Source organism: Telmatherina bonti (genome assembly GCF_933228915.1).
Source record: "Telmatherina bonti genome assembly, chromosome: 12".
Classification (NCBI taxonomy): domain Eukaryota; kingdom Metazoa; phylum Chordata; class Actinopteri; order Atheriniformes; family Telmatherinidae; genus Telmatherina; species Telmatherina bonti.
Window position 1 is genome coordinate 18,370,633 of NC_136610.1, and position 13,930 is coordinate 18,384,562.

Here is a 13,930-nt window from a genome sequence, read left to right on the forward strand (position 1 = left end):
AGCACAGCACAGATAGATAACCACAACAACAAGAAGTGGCCATGACTGACTGTGATGTTTCTGGTTCTGTGGATTCTTGCAAATTGCATTGGCAGCACTAGGAGGCGCTGAAGCATATATATGTTTTATATTTCAAGTCTCAACGCCCCAAAAGAGACTTTTGCTCAGAGGTTGTATCTCACATCTGACTTTATTCAAAACAGAAGTTGGTTAATATTAACTAAGGTTATCAACCATAAAGTTGAAGAGTGCTGTTTGTCACTGAGAAGATAAATTACGTGTCACCACACCTTGTTTGTCTGTGTCTACACCAATAGCCAGTAAGGACTTGCTGAAGCCAATCCCTCTTTTGTGAGGATTTAGTTTCCTTAGCGCACAACATGTACAGAATCATGGCAAAGCACTGGCACATAGTGCATTTGTGCACTGTCTGGTATTTTCAAATCCTTTCTGTTGGAGGTTTTAACATGGACACCGAGAATGTACTGCAGAAGAAAGGAGATCCAGGTACTCTGTTTGGATTTTCTGTAGCTTTCCACCAGCAATTGAACCCTGCAAAGAGGAACCTGTGAGTGAAAGACAAAGTTTTTCAACTAAATTTTAATCAGATCAAAACTTTATTCCTAACTACTCTTCTCTTTCTTATTCTACAACTCTTATTACTGGGCATCTTCCATCAGACTGCTTGTTGGAGCTCCACTTGCAAAACACCAGAATCAAGTAAACGTTACCGGAGTGGTTTACTGGTGTGATCTGTCTACAAAAACTGAGCGCTGCCAGCCCATTGAGTTTGAAAATGAAGGTTTGTTTACCTATTCAGAACTGTTGTTTCAACACAGTGCTGGAAACTTAACTTAGAGATTTTTTGTTTGTATTCATATGACAGCTTCATACAGTTGCTAAAGATTTCTCATTTACACTGTCATGATGGGGATATCCTGTTCCACCTCATCTCCAAGGTGCTCTATTGGATTTAGATCTAAGGACTGTGGAGATCATAAGAGTACAGCAAACTCATTGCTAAGTTCAAGAAACCAGTTGAAATGATTTTAGCTTCATGCAATGTAGCATTAAGCTGCTGGAAGTAGCCATCAGAAGATGGATACACTGTAATAATACATGGGTGCTATGGTCAGCCAAAATATTCTGGTAGGCTAGGGTATTTAAACTGTGCTTATTTGGTATCAAGATATTAAAATATCCACCACAGCATTACACTACAACCACCAATATGAATCGTTGACACAGGCAGGATGGATCCATCCTTTGATGTTGTTTTGTTCTATATCAAAAATTCAGTTTTTAATACAACTGGGACCTGTAGAATTGTCCAAAGTCAGAAAAAGATTGATTCTTCTTTATGAATTAACACCTGCAAGGTAGTTAAGACAGGCCAGCAAGTTAAGCTATTCCGTTGTTTTCCATGTTATCTGCCTCATGTTTAAAATACCACATGTCAAATCCAGTTGTGCTGATAAAGCCCCACATTGTCTTTTTTCTGCATTATGCTTACTACTGCTGCTCAAACACAATATGCTACTTGTTTCTCTGCTCCACCATCACACCAGTATCCACCTTCATTTTCACATGAGATCCAAGAATCTGCAGATAAAATTATGATCATCTGGGAATTAAAGATCTTGTCCAAACAATCCAGAGAAAGTTGTTTGTTTTAGTAGCCTAAGGTTTTGTCTGAATAATTTGAATCACACGTACATGAGGATACTGAGGTAACAACAGCTAACAACACCTGTGGTGTAAATAATTTCTAAACTTTAAGTAAGATGTAATAAAACAAAATGATAATATTTCAACCATCATAAAGGAATATTCATGTTTAGTCATTCCTTCTCATTCCATTACAGAACTAGGGTTGTAATCAAAGGATTACATTTTTTTGTAGTTTGATAATGAGTCATTTTCTTTACAGAATAACAGACTGTACTTCTTGGTTATACAGACAACAATATGCTATCACAACCACACCTTTTTTTTATCAGCACTTTAGATAACAGCGGATGTGTCATTCTTTAGGGCCTTGATTTTATCTCTTCGTTTAGTGAAATACTTCTAAGCCACTCTCAGTTTCGCATTAAAAGTTATCCAAATGTCTCTTTCAATCACCCAACAATAAGCCACGTGTTTAGGTGGAATAAAAGATGATTTTCCTCTAAAAGAATGTGATGTCCATTTAGATTAATGAGGAGGGGAATCACAAGGATGTGTATGCTGTTGGATGTTCTTATCTTTCTTAGGACTGATAACTGAGCTTTAGATGTATTTACAGACGTAAAATATATTCAAAAGTCAGATTTGTTGTAGTTCAATCATCTGTCTGATTTTAGCCATGTGTTGAAGGCCTTCTCCAAGTTAAGTGCCTGTAGCAATCACAGCTTTTTCTTCCTTCTTTCCTCTCCAAGGGAATGTGAATGAGGATTGAAGAAAGGCCATAGGCTTTAATTTTTGAGAACCACAGCCTGAACTGCTAACAAAGTTGTATATTTAGTTAAATTAGTCCATCCTAGACACTCCTTTAAGTGTAAAAATGTACTAGAAAAATGCATCAGGATAGAGGTCATCTGGAATATTTTCTTGCAGAATGAGTATCTTATTGCGATAAAAAATACTTTCACAATAATTTAATTTCCCAGATTTACCTAGAGAGGATTTTTAAGGTCTGGGTTCTTCTACTTAATAAACTTATGGTAACAATACAACATGAAAGAAAATCTAATTTTTTCATTTCCTCAGAGTTCCAAGATAGTAAAGGTATTAACAACCAGTGGATGGGAGTAAGAGTCACAAGTCAAGGTCCTGGTAAAAATGTTATGGTAAGGAAATCATCCAACTTTCTCACAGCTACATAAAATACACAGTTGTGGTCAGTTTGCTACTATATCTTCTTTCCTTTTTAGTCCTGCGCTCATCGATATCAGCAGTGGATTGAAAGCTCAGGTTTATCTGTCCCTAACCTGCTGACAGGTCAGTGCTACCTGTTAGGAGACAACCTTCAGGTCGGGGAGGAAGACAGAACATGGCGAAGGGTGGTTTGTGATAATGAGCATCTTACTCGAAGACAAAAGAACCATGATTGGTTTGGATACTGTCAACAGGGTCATGGAGCATCTTTTGCCAAGGATAACCAATCCTTATTATTTGGGGCACCTGGAGCGTATCAGTGGAAAGGTAGAGTAAGTCTAGTTTAAAATCCAATTTAAAAATCTTGTTAATGAGAAAGTAATTTGAAAAGAGCTCAGTATTTATTTTAAATATACACAGAAAACAACTAAATGAATGAAATGTGCACTAATATTTTAGCATAAACATTTCTCTTACACTGAATCCAAACACATGTGACATGTTCATGCTTGTAAGTACTAGAGTCTACAACCTCTACAACTCTGGTCCCAGAAGGACACTACTCAGCAAGTTTTAGATGTTTCCATGCTTCAATACACCTGATTTAAATTAATGTGTCATTGTGCAGAAAAGCAAACTGTTGAATCCATTTTAATTACCTGGACTATAACATATTTTCACTTGAAGAACTTAGGGTCTCTGTGGTAAGAGCAGCTGAATAGTAAAATAGATTAGTAAATAGTAAATAGATTAGATTAGTAAATAGTAAAATACAATTCAAATAGAATTTGAATAGTAAAAACTGTGTCCATATATTCTAAACAACTATATTTTACCCCTAAATGATACTATAGCCTTAAGCTTGGAAATTACTCATTTTACATGTAGCCAAGACAAACAGAAAAATTTTATCAATGACCATGACAGTCACATTATGTAACCATTTTGTGGCTTGTTAAACAATAAAATGGACTGTTATGGCTGCTCCAATGTGGAAATGCTTACATGAGTCACAGATACCTGCTTGTAAGGGCAGTACTTCACATTACAGATATGGCTGTTTGTCTTATGTACATACAGCCTGAAAAGCAACATTAAATGAACATCCCAAGAACAATACTCAAACAAAAATAAATAAAGCATCATTTGACAATTAATTCTGAATCAAATTCACTCATACACTATACAGTTAAAATACACATAATATGGGTGTTGTAATAATGCATTTGTTGTTTTGCCAGTTTTTATGCAATGCAACATTTCAAAAGTATAGACGATAATAAGTCATATTCCTTTAAATGTTAATGTCACAGTTTTGAAGGTTGTTTAAATGTTTTTCACAAACCCTTTCATATGTATATTTAACCTCATTCAATCATTTTAGTTGTCTTGGTTGTTTTTAAACACACATTTTTAAACATGGCATCATTTACTGAATATTTTCTATTCTAAAATGTTTTTTTTCCTTTTTCACTGTATTTTTGTGCATGATGCTTCTCAAAGGAATTGTACGAATGGAAGTTTTGGATAATCAGGACATCTTCAGTGAAGCTCCTCGGGAAACTGGAGATATAGACGAGTTTGATCGAAAACTCATTCCTCTCCAGAGAAACAGCTACCTGGGTCAGTCTCTTGGATAGTAGGAGATAGGGTTTTTTTTTTTTTTTATACTTAAGTCTTGTTAATTAAAATATAATAAACATTTAAATGGTGATATGACAATGTGACGAAGTCTTAAACTCTGGTTGTTTTGAAGGAGGTCTTTGTAGTCGAGCAGCTTCTTTTCATGTCTCCAGGTTTCTCTATTGACTCTGGAATGGCTCTGATCAAGAAGGGCGAGCTGACTGTCGTATCAGGAGCACCACGAGGAGGCTACAGCGGCCAGGTGGCATTCCTAAAGGCAGACCCTGGGGCTCAGAGAAATTTGTCCGTGATGCTGGTTCTCTCTGGGCCAGGTCTGGCTTCTTCCTTCGGCTATGACGTGGCAGTGGTGGATCTCAACGGTGACGGGTAAATTTATTTATTGCTTCAGTCTTTGAATAATGTTCATCACTAAGTTCCAGTCATTTTAATGTGCAAAAGATGTTTTTTCAGCATATTTTTAATACTTCATCACCATGAATATTATTTATTTAAAAAGCATGGGTTGACAATGTCAGATGTTTGATTGGTTCAAAATAAGTTCAAAGCACAGATAGATTTTCATCAAAATTTTAGCAGATACAATTTCTGTTCAATGAACAATAAAGTTGTTTAACTTCCATGCATAGTATCCATCCATCTTCTACATATATGAGGTCTGATCATGGGGGCAGCAGTTCAAGCAGGGAAGCAAAGACTCACCTTATTGACGCTTCCTGCAGTTTATCTGGGAAATTCTGAAACACTACCAGGCCGGCTGAGAGATAAGGTCTCTTCAGTGTGTTCTAGGTCTTCCCTAAAGCCTCTTGCTAATATGATGTGCCCAAAACACCTCACAGGGAGGCATCCAGGAGGCATCCAACCTGATGCCTGGTCACTACAGAAGAACAGTGGCTTAACTCTGACTTACTCCTCGAGGACCAAGCTTCAAACCCTGTATCTGAAGGACATCCCTACATTCCTTCCTACATCCACTTACAAACAAGATCTTGATATACTTGAACTTCTCTGTGGTGCAGGAACTCATGCCAGACCCAATGAAGCCACTCCTCCTTTTTCCAGCAGAGGCCTTTGGTTTCAAATTTGGAGGTGTTTATTCTTATCCCATTTGCATCACAGTCAGCTGGGAGTCATTCCTCTGAGAGTTGAAGGTTATGGTCTGATGAAGGTGACAAGACCACATGATCTGCAAAAAGCAGAAACCCAATCCTGAGAACAAATCAGAACCCAAGAATTACCCGGTCGCTCTCAGAAATTCTGTCCACAGAAGTTATGTTTGAGGTTTTATTGCAGTGGATACTAAGAAATCTCCAAATTGCTACATCAGATTAACATTGAGATTAACAATGATAAAGTTTATTCAAGTCCTTCAGGGAATATTTAGTTTTATAAAGACAATATTGTTCCAACACAATATTTGGTGTAACATCCTGTTAGGCGTTTATGCTATAACCTTTCACTCTATGATCATTTTGTATTTGCTATTTTGTAGCCTGCAGTTGCTGAAGTAGTGCAGGAGTCCATGCTGGTGCACTGGCTTCCCTAAATTATATATAAATCATGTCTGGACAGGCTTGCAAAGGGCTCTGGTCATGGTATTGATTGTAAACCCCTTGTTTTTACATATGCTGTGTTTATTTGGTGCAGGTGGGATGATCTTGCTGTAGGAGCACCACAGTTCTTTGCGAAAGGTGGGGGGGTTGGGGGAGGAGTCTTCATCTATATTAACACTGAGGGAAAACACTGGGACAAGATTGTCCCAATCGCACTTCATGGACAAGAAGACTCCATGTTTGGACTTGCAGTGGAAAATATAGGAGACATCAATCAAGATGGTTATGGAGGTAAGTAAATTCATATTTTTAATCTTGCACACATCATTATAGACCAAAAAAGCTGAAAAAATCTTGAAGAGATTAAGAATGATAGTAACAAATTAACCATATAGAATATTGTTGTAAATACGAGTGAAAAGTAAATAAAATATTTATTTTGAAGTCAGAAGTTTTTGCTTCAAGAACTTTGTATAAAATACCATTTTTTTAAATCGCTGTACAGTAAACTAATGTATTTGTCATTGTATTTTAACATTTGTTAACAGATATCGCTGTGGGGGCACCATATGACGGTTCTGGTCGGGTGTTCCTTTACTGTGGCTCATCAGATGGTATCAACAGAAATGCTGCACAGGTATGCATGTCTTCTTTGCTTTGAATCATCAGCACTTCAAATCTCTGCTTGGAAATAGCCAGGCATGAGAAGTAAATTTCGAAAGATTACAATCTTTTAATCTCTCCTTCTTCAGGTACTATCACCAGTATCACCAGTGAGTCTATTTGGATATTCTTTAAGTGGTAACCTGGATGTGGATGACAATCAGTACCCTGATCTGGCAGTTGGATCACTCTCAGACTCTGTTTTTGTTTTCAGGTAATTTTATTATTTTACTATGACATGGAGAAAAAGAGAGCAGTCTGAAACAGGTTTTTTTTCATATCAGCAGCTGAATAATTTATGTTGTGTTAAAGAGCACGGCCGGTCATCACCGTCAGCACCTCTCTGAAGATAAAGCCAAATCAAATAGACATCACAAAGGAACGGTGTGATGAACAGACATGGTGAGACATTAACACTTGAAATTGTGATTGTCATTTTCTTTTCTCATGCAGCTTTAATTAAACACATTTTTGTACAAACTTCAAGTTCTTTTGCAGGTCGTGCTTGCTTCACCTACACTGCACAGCCAGCATCCTTTAACCATATACTGAGTGAGTTATCTTACTTTTTACTTTCATTCATACTCCATGTAATGTTTTCACTTTTTTACACATATTTTTGGATATACCATGTGATGCTGTTTCACTGCCTTATGAATTTGAAAGAAGCAGCCTTGCATGCAAAGTAAATATTAGAAGTAGTAAAAATATTCACACATTTCTGCTCTGGGAGGCATGGATTTAGTATTATCAATAGTTGTTTGCTGCTATCAGTAGAAACGAATCAGTTGATGACTTCTGTAATAAATGTACTTCACAGTGTTGAACTACACTTTTAAGGCTGATTTTAAGAGAAGAAGATCGAGGCCCAGAGTCAATTTTCTGGGTTCTTCTCGAGGAAAACTGGAGCTGCCTGAACAAGGAAAACAAATCTGTACAAACACAATGCTCCAACTTCGGGTACTGTGTTATTATAACTGTCCATGTACATATACAGAGATACGCTGTGTTTTGGTGAATTCTTTGAAACATGCTCAGAAAACTGTTGTTCGAGCAGTTAAGTTCCAAATATCTGACGGCGTCACAATGAACCAACATAAAAATTTTTCCGTTATAGAGAGATATCATCGACAAGCTGCACAGCATCCCCGTCTCTGTGACTGTGTCTCTGTGGAGTGAGACAACCAGTGAAAGTAAACATGTGTCAACCATTACTCCAATCCTCAATCTTTACCAACAGAAGACCACATTGTCAGAGGTATGACTGTCATAGTGTCCATCTCTATCCATTATAACCATATAAATAATTTATTTTAAAAACTTGTTTGTAATAGAAGTTTGAACATGTAGCAAGTAAAATGTTTCTATATCCCTTAAAAAAAAAAAAAAAAATACAGATAACTCTAATAAATGAGGGCTGTGGCAATGATAACATCTGCCAAAGTAACCTGCAGTTCCAGTACCAGTTCTGCTCCAAAGAGACAAAAAATGGTCAAGATGTTTATAAATCGTTGGTCAGGTAAACAGAAATGCAGATGCAAAAACAGAGTTTTGTTTTAAACATTCACAGCAAAGCATGTGATGAAAGTCTAACCCCTTCCACCCAAACCGCCCTCTCGTCTGTGATATAGGGAGGACGGAGTTGCAGTCATCACGCCTTCTGATGAAGATATAGCTCTGGAAATCACTGTGACTAACAGAAATGGGGATGATGCACATCAGAGTCGCTCAGTTATTATGCTTCCAGACACATTGCACTACACATCCATAGTCCACAGTGGAACAGATGTGAGTAAAAACAGCCCTGAATGAATAGTACTCTGGTTTTGTTACTGTAAGAAATTATCCAAGAAGGACACTGGGGTGAAACAAAATAAGCACGAGTTACACTTTGTATTTTCATACCACACTTTTATGAGAGTATTTGAACCCACAGGAAACACAAGTGAGCTGTTCAGCCAATGACAATGGAACACTAATAGACTGCGAACTGGGGAATCCACTCCAGAGGAATGCTGAGGTGAGAGGTGTTGTTTTGTTTTCTCCATGTGGGTGTCACCCTTTACACTGAATGACTGGTTATTTTACTCCCTCTAGGTGACCTTTTATGTCATTCTCACAACTTCCAGCATCTCATTAAGTGCAAAAGATGTAAAAGTCACTTTGCAACTTGAAACGTATGTAGGCGGATCACTTCAGAAATTTGCACTAGTAATTGATTATTGGACTGTAAACTTGTATAAATGAGTATGTTTTGTTATGCCTGTGATGTAGGACGAGCGTCCAGGAGATACAGCCAGTTGAGATATTCGCCAAAGTGGTTTTTGAGTTAAGGTTGCAAATACAAGGGTAGGTACTGCCTATTGTTTTTATTTATTATGCAGATATTGCTTGTTTTGTTGTGATGACTCTGATACCACTGTTGTTTTTCTAATCAAGCATGCAAAGAGATCTTCTGAATCGTTCATTATAAGAAATTGGTTTTTATTACCAAAAACATTTTCCTTCTATGGTTCAGGTTGGCCAAGCCTTCTCAAGTCTCGCTTGGTGAAAACGTGAAGGGTGAAAGCGCCATTAAATCAATGGACGAAATAGGACCATCAGTTCAATATGAATTTAAGGTGAGTTAATGTTTGCCTTTATTTTGTTTTAAAATGCATTTGACCGCATGTTTGTGCTGCGTTTTATTCAAACGTAGGTCCACCTAACATTATATTTCCTTACACAGATTACAAATTTAGGTAGACCACTGAGGTCTTTTGCAAATGCATCATTAAACATTTTCTGGCCAAAGGAGAACTCGGTAGGAAAATGGCTCCTGTACTTGACTCATGTTAGCAGCACAGGTGTACATTCAGCCCCCTGTTCACCTGTAAATGAGATCAATCCACTCAGACATGTTAAGGTAGCTATAAATTATTCCACTTTTTCCTCAGTTTCTAAAAAATTGAACCCATGCTTATAAACCTCTAACATGATTATATCTGGAATCAAGGGTTGGGATGCTCCCTTAAGACAACGACGCGAAGCTGGATTCGAAGCACTCTCTACTGATGACTTTACACTTCTCCCAACAAGAAAATACAAAACTTTGGTAAGAAATCATGAATCTGAACCGTTTTAAATATATTACTATGTTGTAAAATGTTAAGTAAAGGTAACATGTTGGATCTCAAATCCCTCGTGTATTTTGTGTGGGACTTGTCTTCCCTGTCAGACCTGCTCAGATGGACTCAGATGTGCGGAGATACGCTGCCCTCTCCTGGGCCTGGACAGTACTGCACTGATGGTTCTGCATGCTCGCCTGTGGAACGCAACTTTAGTAGAGGTGTTTGATTCATTCTATACCATAAACCATAATAAGACCATAAATATTAGAGTTTTTCCCAAGCATTTAAACAGATTCACAGAAATTGCAGCAAAGTTTCTCTACACTACAATCCTAAAGAGAGTTTACTACTCTATCAAGATTTTACAACTTTCTTGCAAAATGAACACTAAAAATCATGAGCTCTTTTCTCAAAATTGTTTCTCTCCACCAAAACACTACGCACAGGTATTTCATGTTTCTGTTACACAATACATCAAATAAACACTAATCGAATCAATTTAAAACATTACCCTCGGAGTTGTTTATGCATGTTTTGGCTTCATGAGAGCACGTACTCTTGTATGAAGATAAGTTTTTTATTTTAATGAAGTGAAGAATATTTTTCCCTTGAAACAGCATTTACTGGGCTACTAAAACTCCAATTCAAATGAAGTTGTAAAACGTAAATAGTCATGTCCAAATCCTATATAACTTTTGTAATATTCAATTGAACAAACTACAAAAAGAAATTATTGAATGTTCACACTGATGAACTTTATTGTTTTCTGCAAATATTCATTCAGTTTGGATTTGATGCCTGCAATGCATTCCAAACAGCTGGTACAGGGGCATGTTTACTATTGTGTTACATCACCTCTCCATACTTCAGTTTTGCACTTCAAAATGAAGCAGAAATTTCCAATGGGAGATAGGTCTGACATACAGGCCAGTCTTCTGTCCACATAGTTTTACTATATAGCCATGATGCTGTAACATGGGCAGAATGTGGGATTGTGTTGCAGTATTTGTTACACAAAACCTGTATGTATCTTTTAACCATTAATGGTGCCTTTTAAAATGTTACCCATGCCACGAACACTCACGCACTCCTCTGTCATTACAGGTGGTGACTTTTGAAGGTTACATAAATAATTCAGATAGTAACTTTTGTCTTTGCCCAAGAGAACACAATGTTCATGATTTAACAAAAAATTTAAAAAAAAGGAAAATCTGAAAAGTGGACTTGTCAGATCACTGCACACTTTTATGTTTAATGTCAGTCTATCTAAGATGGGCTCGGGCCCAGAAAAGCCTGTTTGCATGTTGCTGATTTATGGCTTTGGCTTTATATACTAGAGTTTTAATTTGCTCTTGTAGATGTGTTAGTTAAAAATGGGTTTCTGAAATGTTCCTGATCCCACATGGTAATATCCTTTATACATGTTGGGTTTTAATGCAGCGCTGCCAGAGGGATCAAAGGTCACAGGCATTCAATGTTGGTTTTCTGCTCCACTTCCATGTAGAGATTTCTCCAGATTCTCTAAATCTTTTGATGATATTATGGGATGTGGATGATTAAATCCCTAAAGTCCTTTGCAATTGTATGTCGAGAAATATTCTTAAGCTTTTGGATTATTTGTTCATGCAGTTGTTCCAAAAGTGGCAAAGCTTGACCTATCTTTGCTTGTGAACTACTGAGCCTTTTGGGGATGTTTCTTTTATACCCAATCATGACACTCACCTGTTTCCAATTAATCTGTTCACCTGTGGAATGTTCCAGAAATGAGTTTTTTAGTTTGTCTTTTTTCGCATTAATCAACTCTCCCAGTCTTTTGTTGTCCCTCTACCAGTTTTTGTGGACTGTATTGCAGGCATCGAATTAAAAATGAGTAAATATTTCCATAAAAGAACAAAGTTTTTCAGTTTGAATATTACATTTTTTTTCCTTGTAGTGTACTCAATAACTTTTGGGGTAAAATTATTTGCAAGTTATTATATTTTTGTTTTTAATTACATTTTACATAACAACCTAACTGTTGAGGTTGTACATGTATATATACAACATAAACGTTAGTGCACAGTATGTATGTCGCAAAACTAGTCATTTAACATGAAAAATGCAAAAACTATTTATTGCAACAGGCAAAGACCAGCACCAGAACTTAGAAAATATGTATAATGTATGACAGATATTGTAATTTATAATTATTTTTCTTCTAAACTCTTATGATTTACCTAAACTTCCATTAACTTTAAGTAGTTTTAGGAGTTTGAGCAAATAAATTATATTTCTGACCCACACTTTTCCCTTCTAAGTTAAAAGTGCCATTTTCCCATGGTATACATAACTACATCTTGACTATGGGCCCATGTTCAAGTGATATGAAATGAAAAGATAATTTTGAGTAATTTCAGGTTACTGAAGTTTTAAGGTTTTATTTACAAAATATTGACATAAATTTTCCGCTTTGTTAGCATGTCCATCAGTTGTGGTCACAAATACTATTAACTCTTTAATTTTCATGTCATATTAGGATTACGGCTCTTTAAACTACCTTAACATCGTCTTGGAGGCCACTCTCGGTCTAACCAACTCTCCAGAGAATATTGGATTGAAAACAGAAAATACCAGGACTCAGGCAAGTTCCAGGCAATTTACAATATAACATCAGTTCTCCCAAGCACCTTACTATCTTACAGTCATTTTTGTGACTTAACTACGTACATATTATTTTGTCATCCACAGGTAAAGCTGACAGTGTTCCTTGAGAAAAACATGGATTTCTTAATCAAAGTAGCTTGGTGGATAATCTTCCTGACAGTCATTGCAGCGCTTCTGTTTTTGCTGTTTTTTGGTCTCTTGGTTTGGAAGGTGAGTGAAAATAAAACAAGGTGATAATCAAAGAAACTCTGTTCAGCCTGCTGTGACAAAAGTTTAGTAAATGTAATATTACCTTTACACAAAAAATGTCATGTTAATTGCAGTTTTTAAAAATTTTATCAAGCCTATTATTCTATTTCAAACCTTAAAAACCTTCGAAAACAACAAATGATGCCAGTGTTTCCAATTAAAACCTCCTTAACCTTAAAATTTTCATTAATATATTTCCGTCTTCCAAATTGGTTTGTTAGCAACATTTGACAATTATAAATTATTTTGTTGAAAAGTCATTTTCTTAAAGGATGGAAAATTACTAAATAAATATGCAACATAATAAACATGGTATATTGATTGTCTTGAAAGCACTGAAGCTTGGAACATCAGAAGTTTTCAAATTCACTGAATGTGGACTTTAGTTTGTTGCGTTTAGTCATAAAGAGCAACAAATTTACTTGTTTTCTGTCACCATATTGCACTTTCCAAGTTACCCATTTATTTTGTATTGCCTATCTTTTTCTTTCTTCAGCGTGGAAGCATCCACTGTTTTGATCACAACAAAAAGCTCACAGATGTTGAAAAACCAAAGACAGGATGGACTCTCCTTAAAGGCTGATGAGGTTTGATGTGCAGGAACTGGTGATGGCATGGCTTCAACTTTTCTCAGGAACACATACCTTGTTTTGTATATTAACACAGCTGAAGAACATTTTGGTATAAACTTGTAATTACTTTAGTATTGATAGAAGGTGAGGCAGAACTTAAATTTGGTAGTACTCTGAAACATCACCTCTAGATTTCGCTAAATATTTTATATTGCTGCTTTAACTTAGTCTTTTTTTAAGCCACAACTTGGGGGATGTTTTTTTAAACTGTCCATTTGGCTGTCTTTGTTCAAATAAACTAAAAAAAAAAATGTTCTTTTTCCATTTTTTATTGGAGAAAAAAAAGACAAAACACTTATTTTATACCAACAGTTTTAACATAAAAAGTTGTGTCATACTTTTACCATGAAGGAACGTGAGAGTACAGGGAGTAGGACAAAATATTTTTCTGAAATTCTGTGGAACAATTGCAGCTGCCACTGAATTAGCTAACTGCTATCCATCAAAAGCACATTATTACAACACTATTATTTGAAACGCCTGGGAAACATTTTATTTTGTGATTCATTTGCGATACAATAAGTTTAGTAAAATCATGTACACAGTTACTGTTTCTACTATCTTGGAAGGCTTGTCTGCT

The 13,930-nt window shown here is 36.3% G+C and overlaps 1 protein-coding gene across 1 annotated transcript; it reads left to right on the forward strand.

Moving 5' to 3' along the window:
• Positions 1–392: 392 nt before the first annotated feature.
• On the forward strand, positions 393–13,301 carry LOC306763281 (integrin alpha-6-like; the record flags this gene model as incomplete). The annotated part of the gene is made up of 25 exons (XM_079250063.1): positions 393–568; positions 681–802; positions 2,752–2,831; positions 2,916–3,186; positions 4,363–4,482; positions 4,656–4,869; positions 6,148–6,344; positions 6,602–6,690; positions 6,806–6,930; positions 7,029–7,118; positions 7,204–7,268; positions 7,537–7,676; positions 7,834–7,974; positions 8,114–8,235; positions 8,348–8,504; positions 8,653–8,736; positions 8,814–8,893; positions 8,991–9,065; positions 9,235–9,337; positions 9,445–9,621; positions 9,712–9,810; positions 9,934–10,044; positions 12,342–12,446; positions 12,554–12,679; positions 13,215–13,301. 25 exons carry the CDS (start codon positions 393–395, stop codon positions 13,299–13,301), a joined length of 3,156 nt encoding a protein of 1,051 aa, XP_079106189.1.
• Positions 13,302–13,930: the final 629 nt, after the last annotated feature.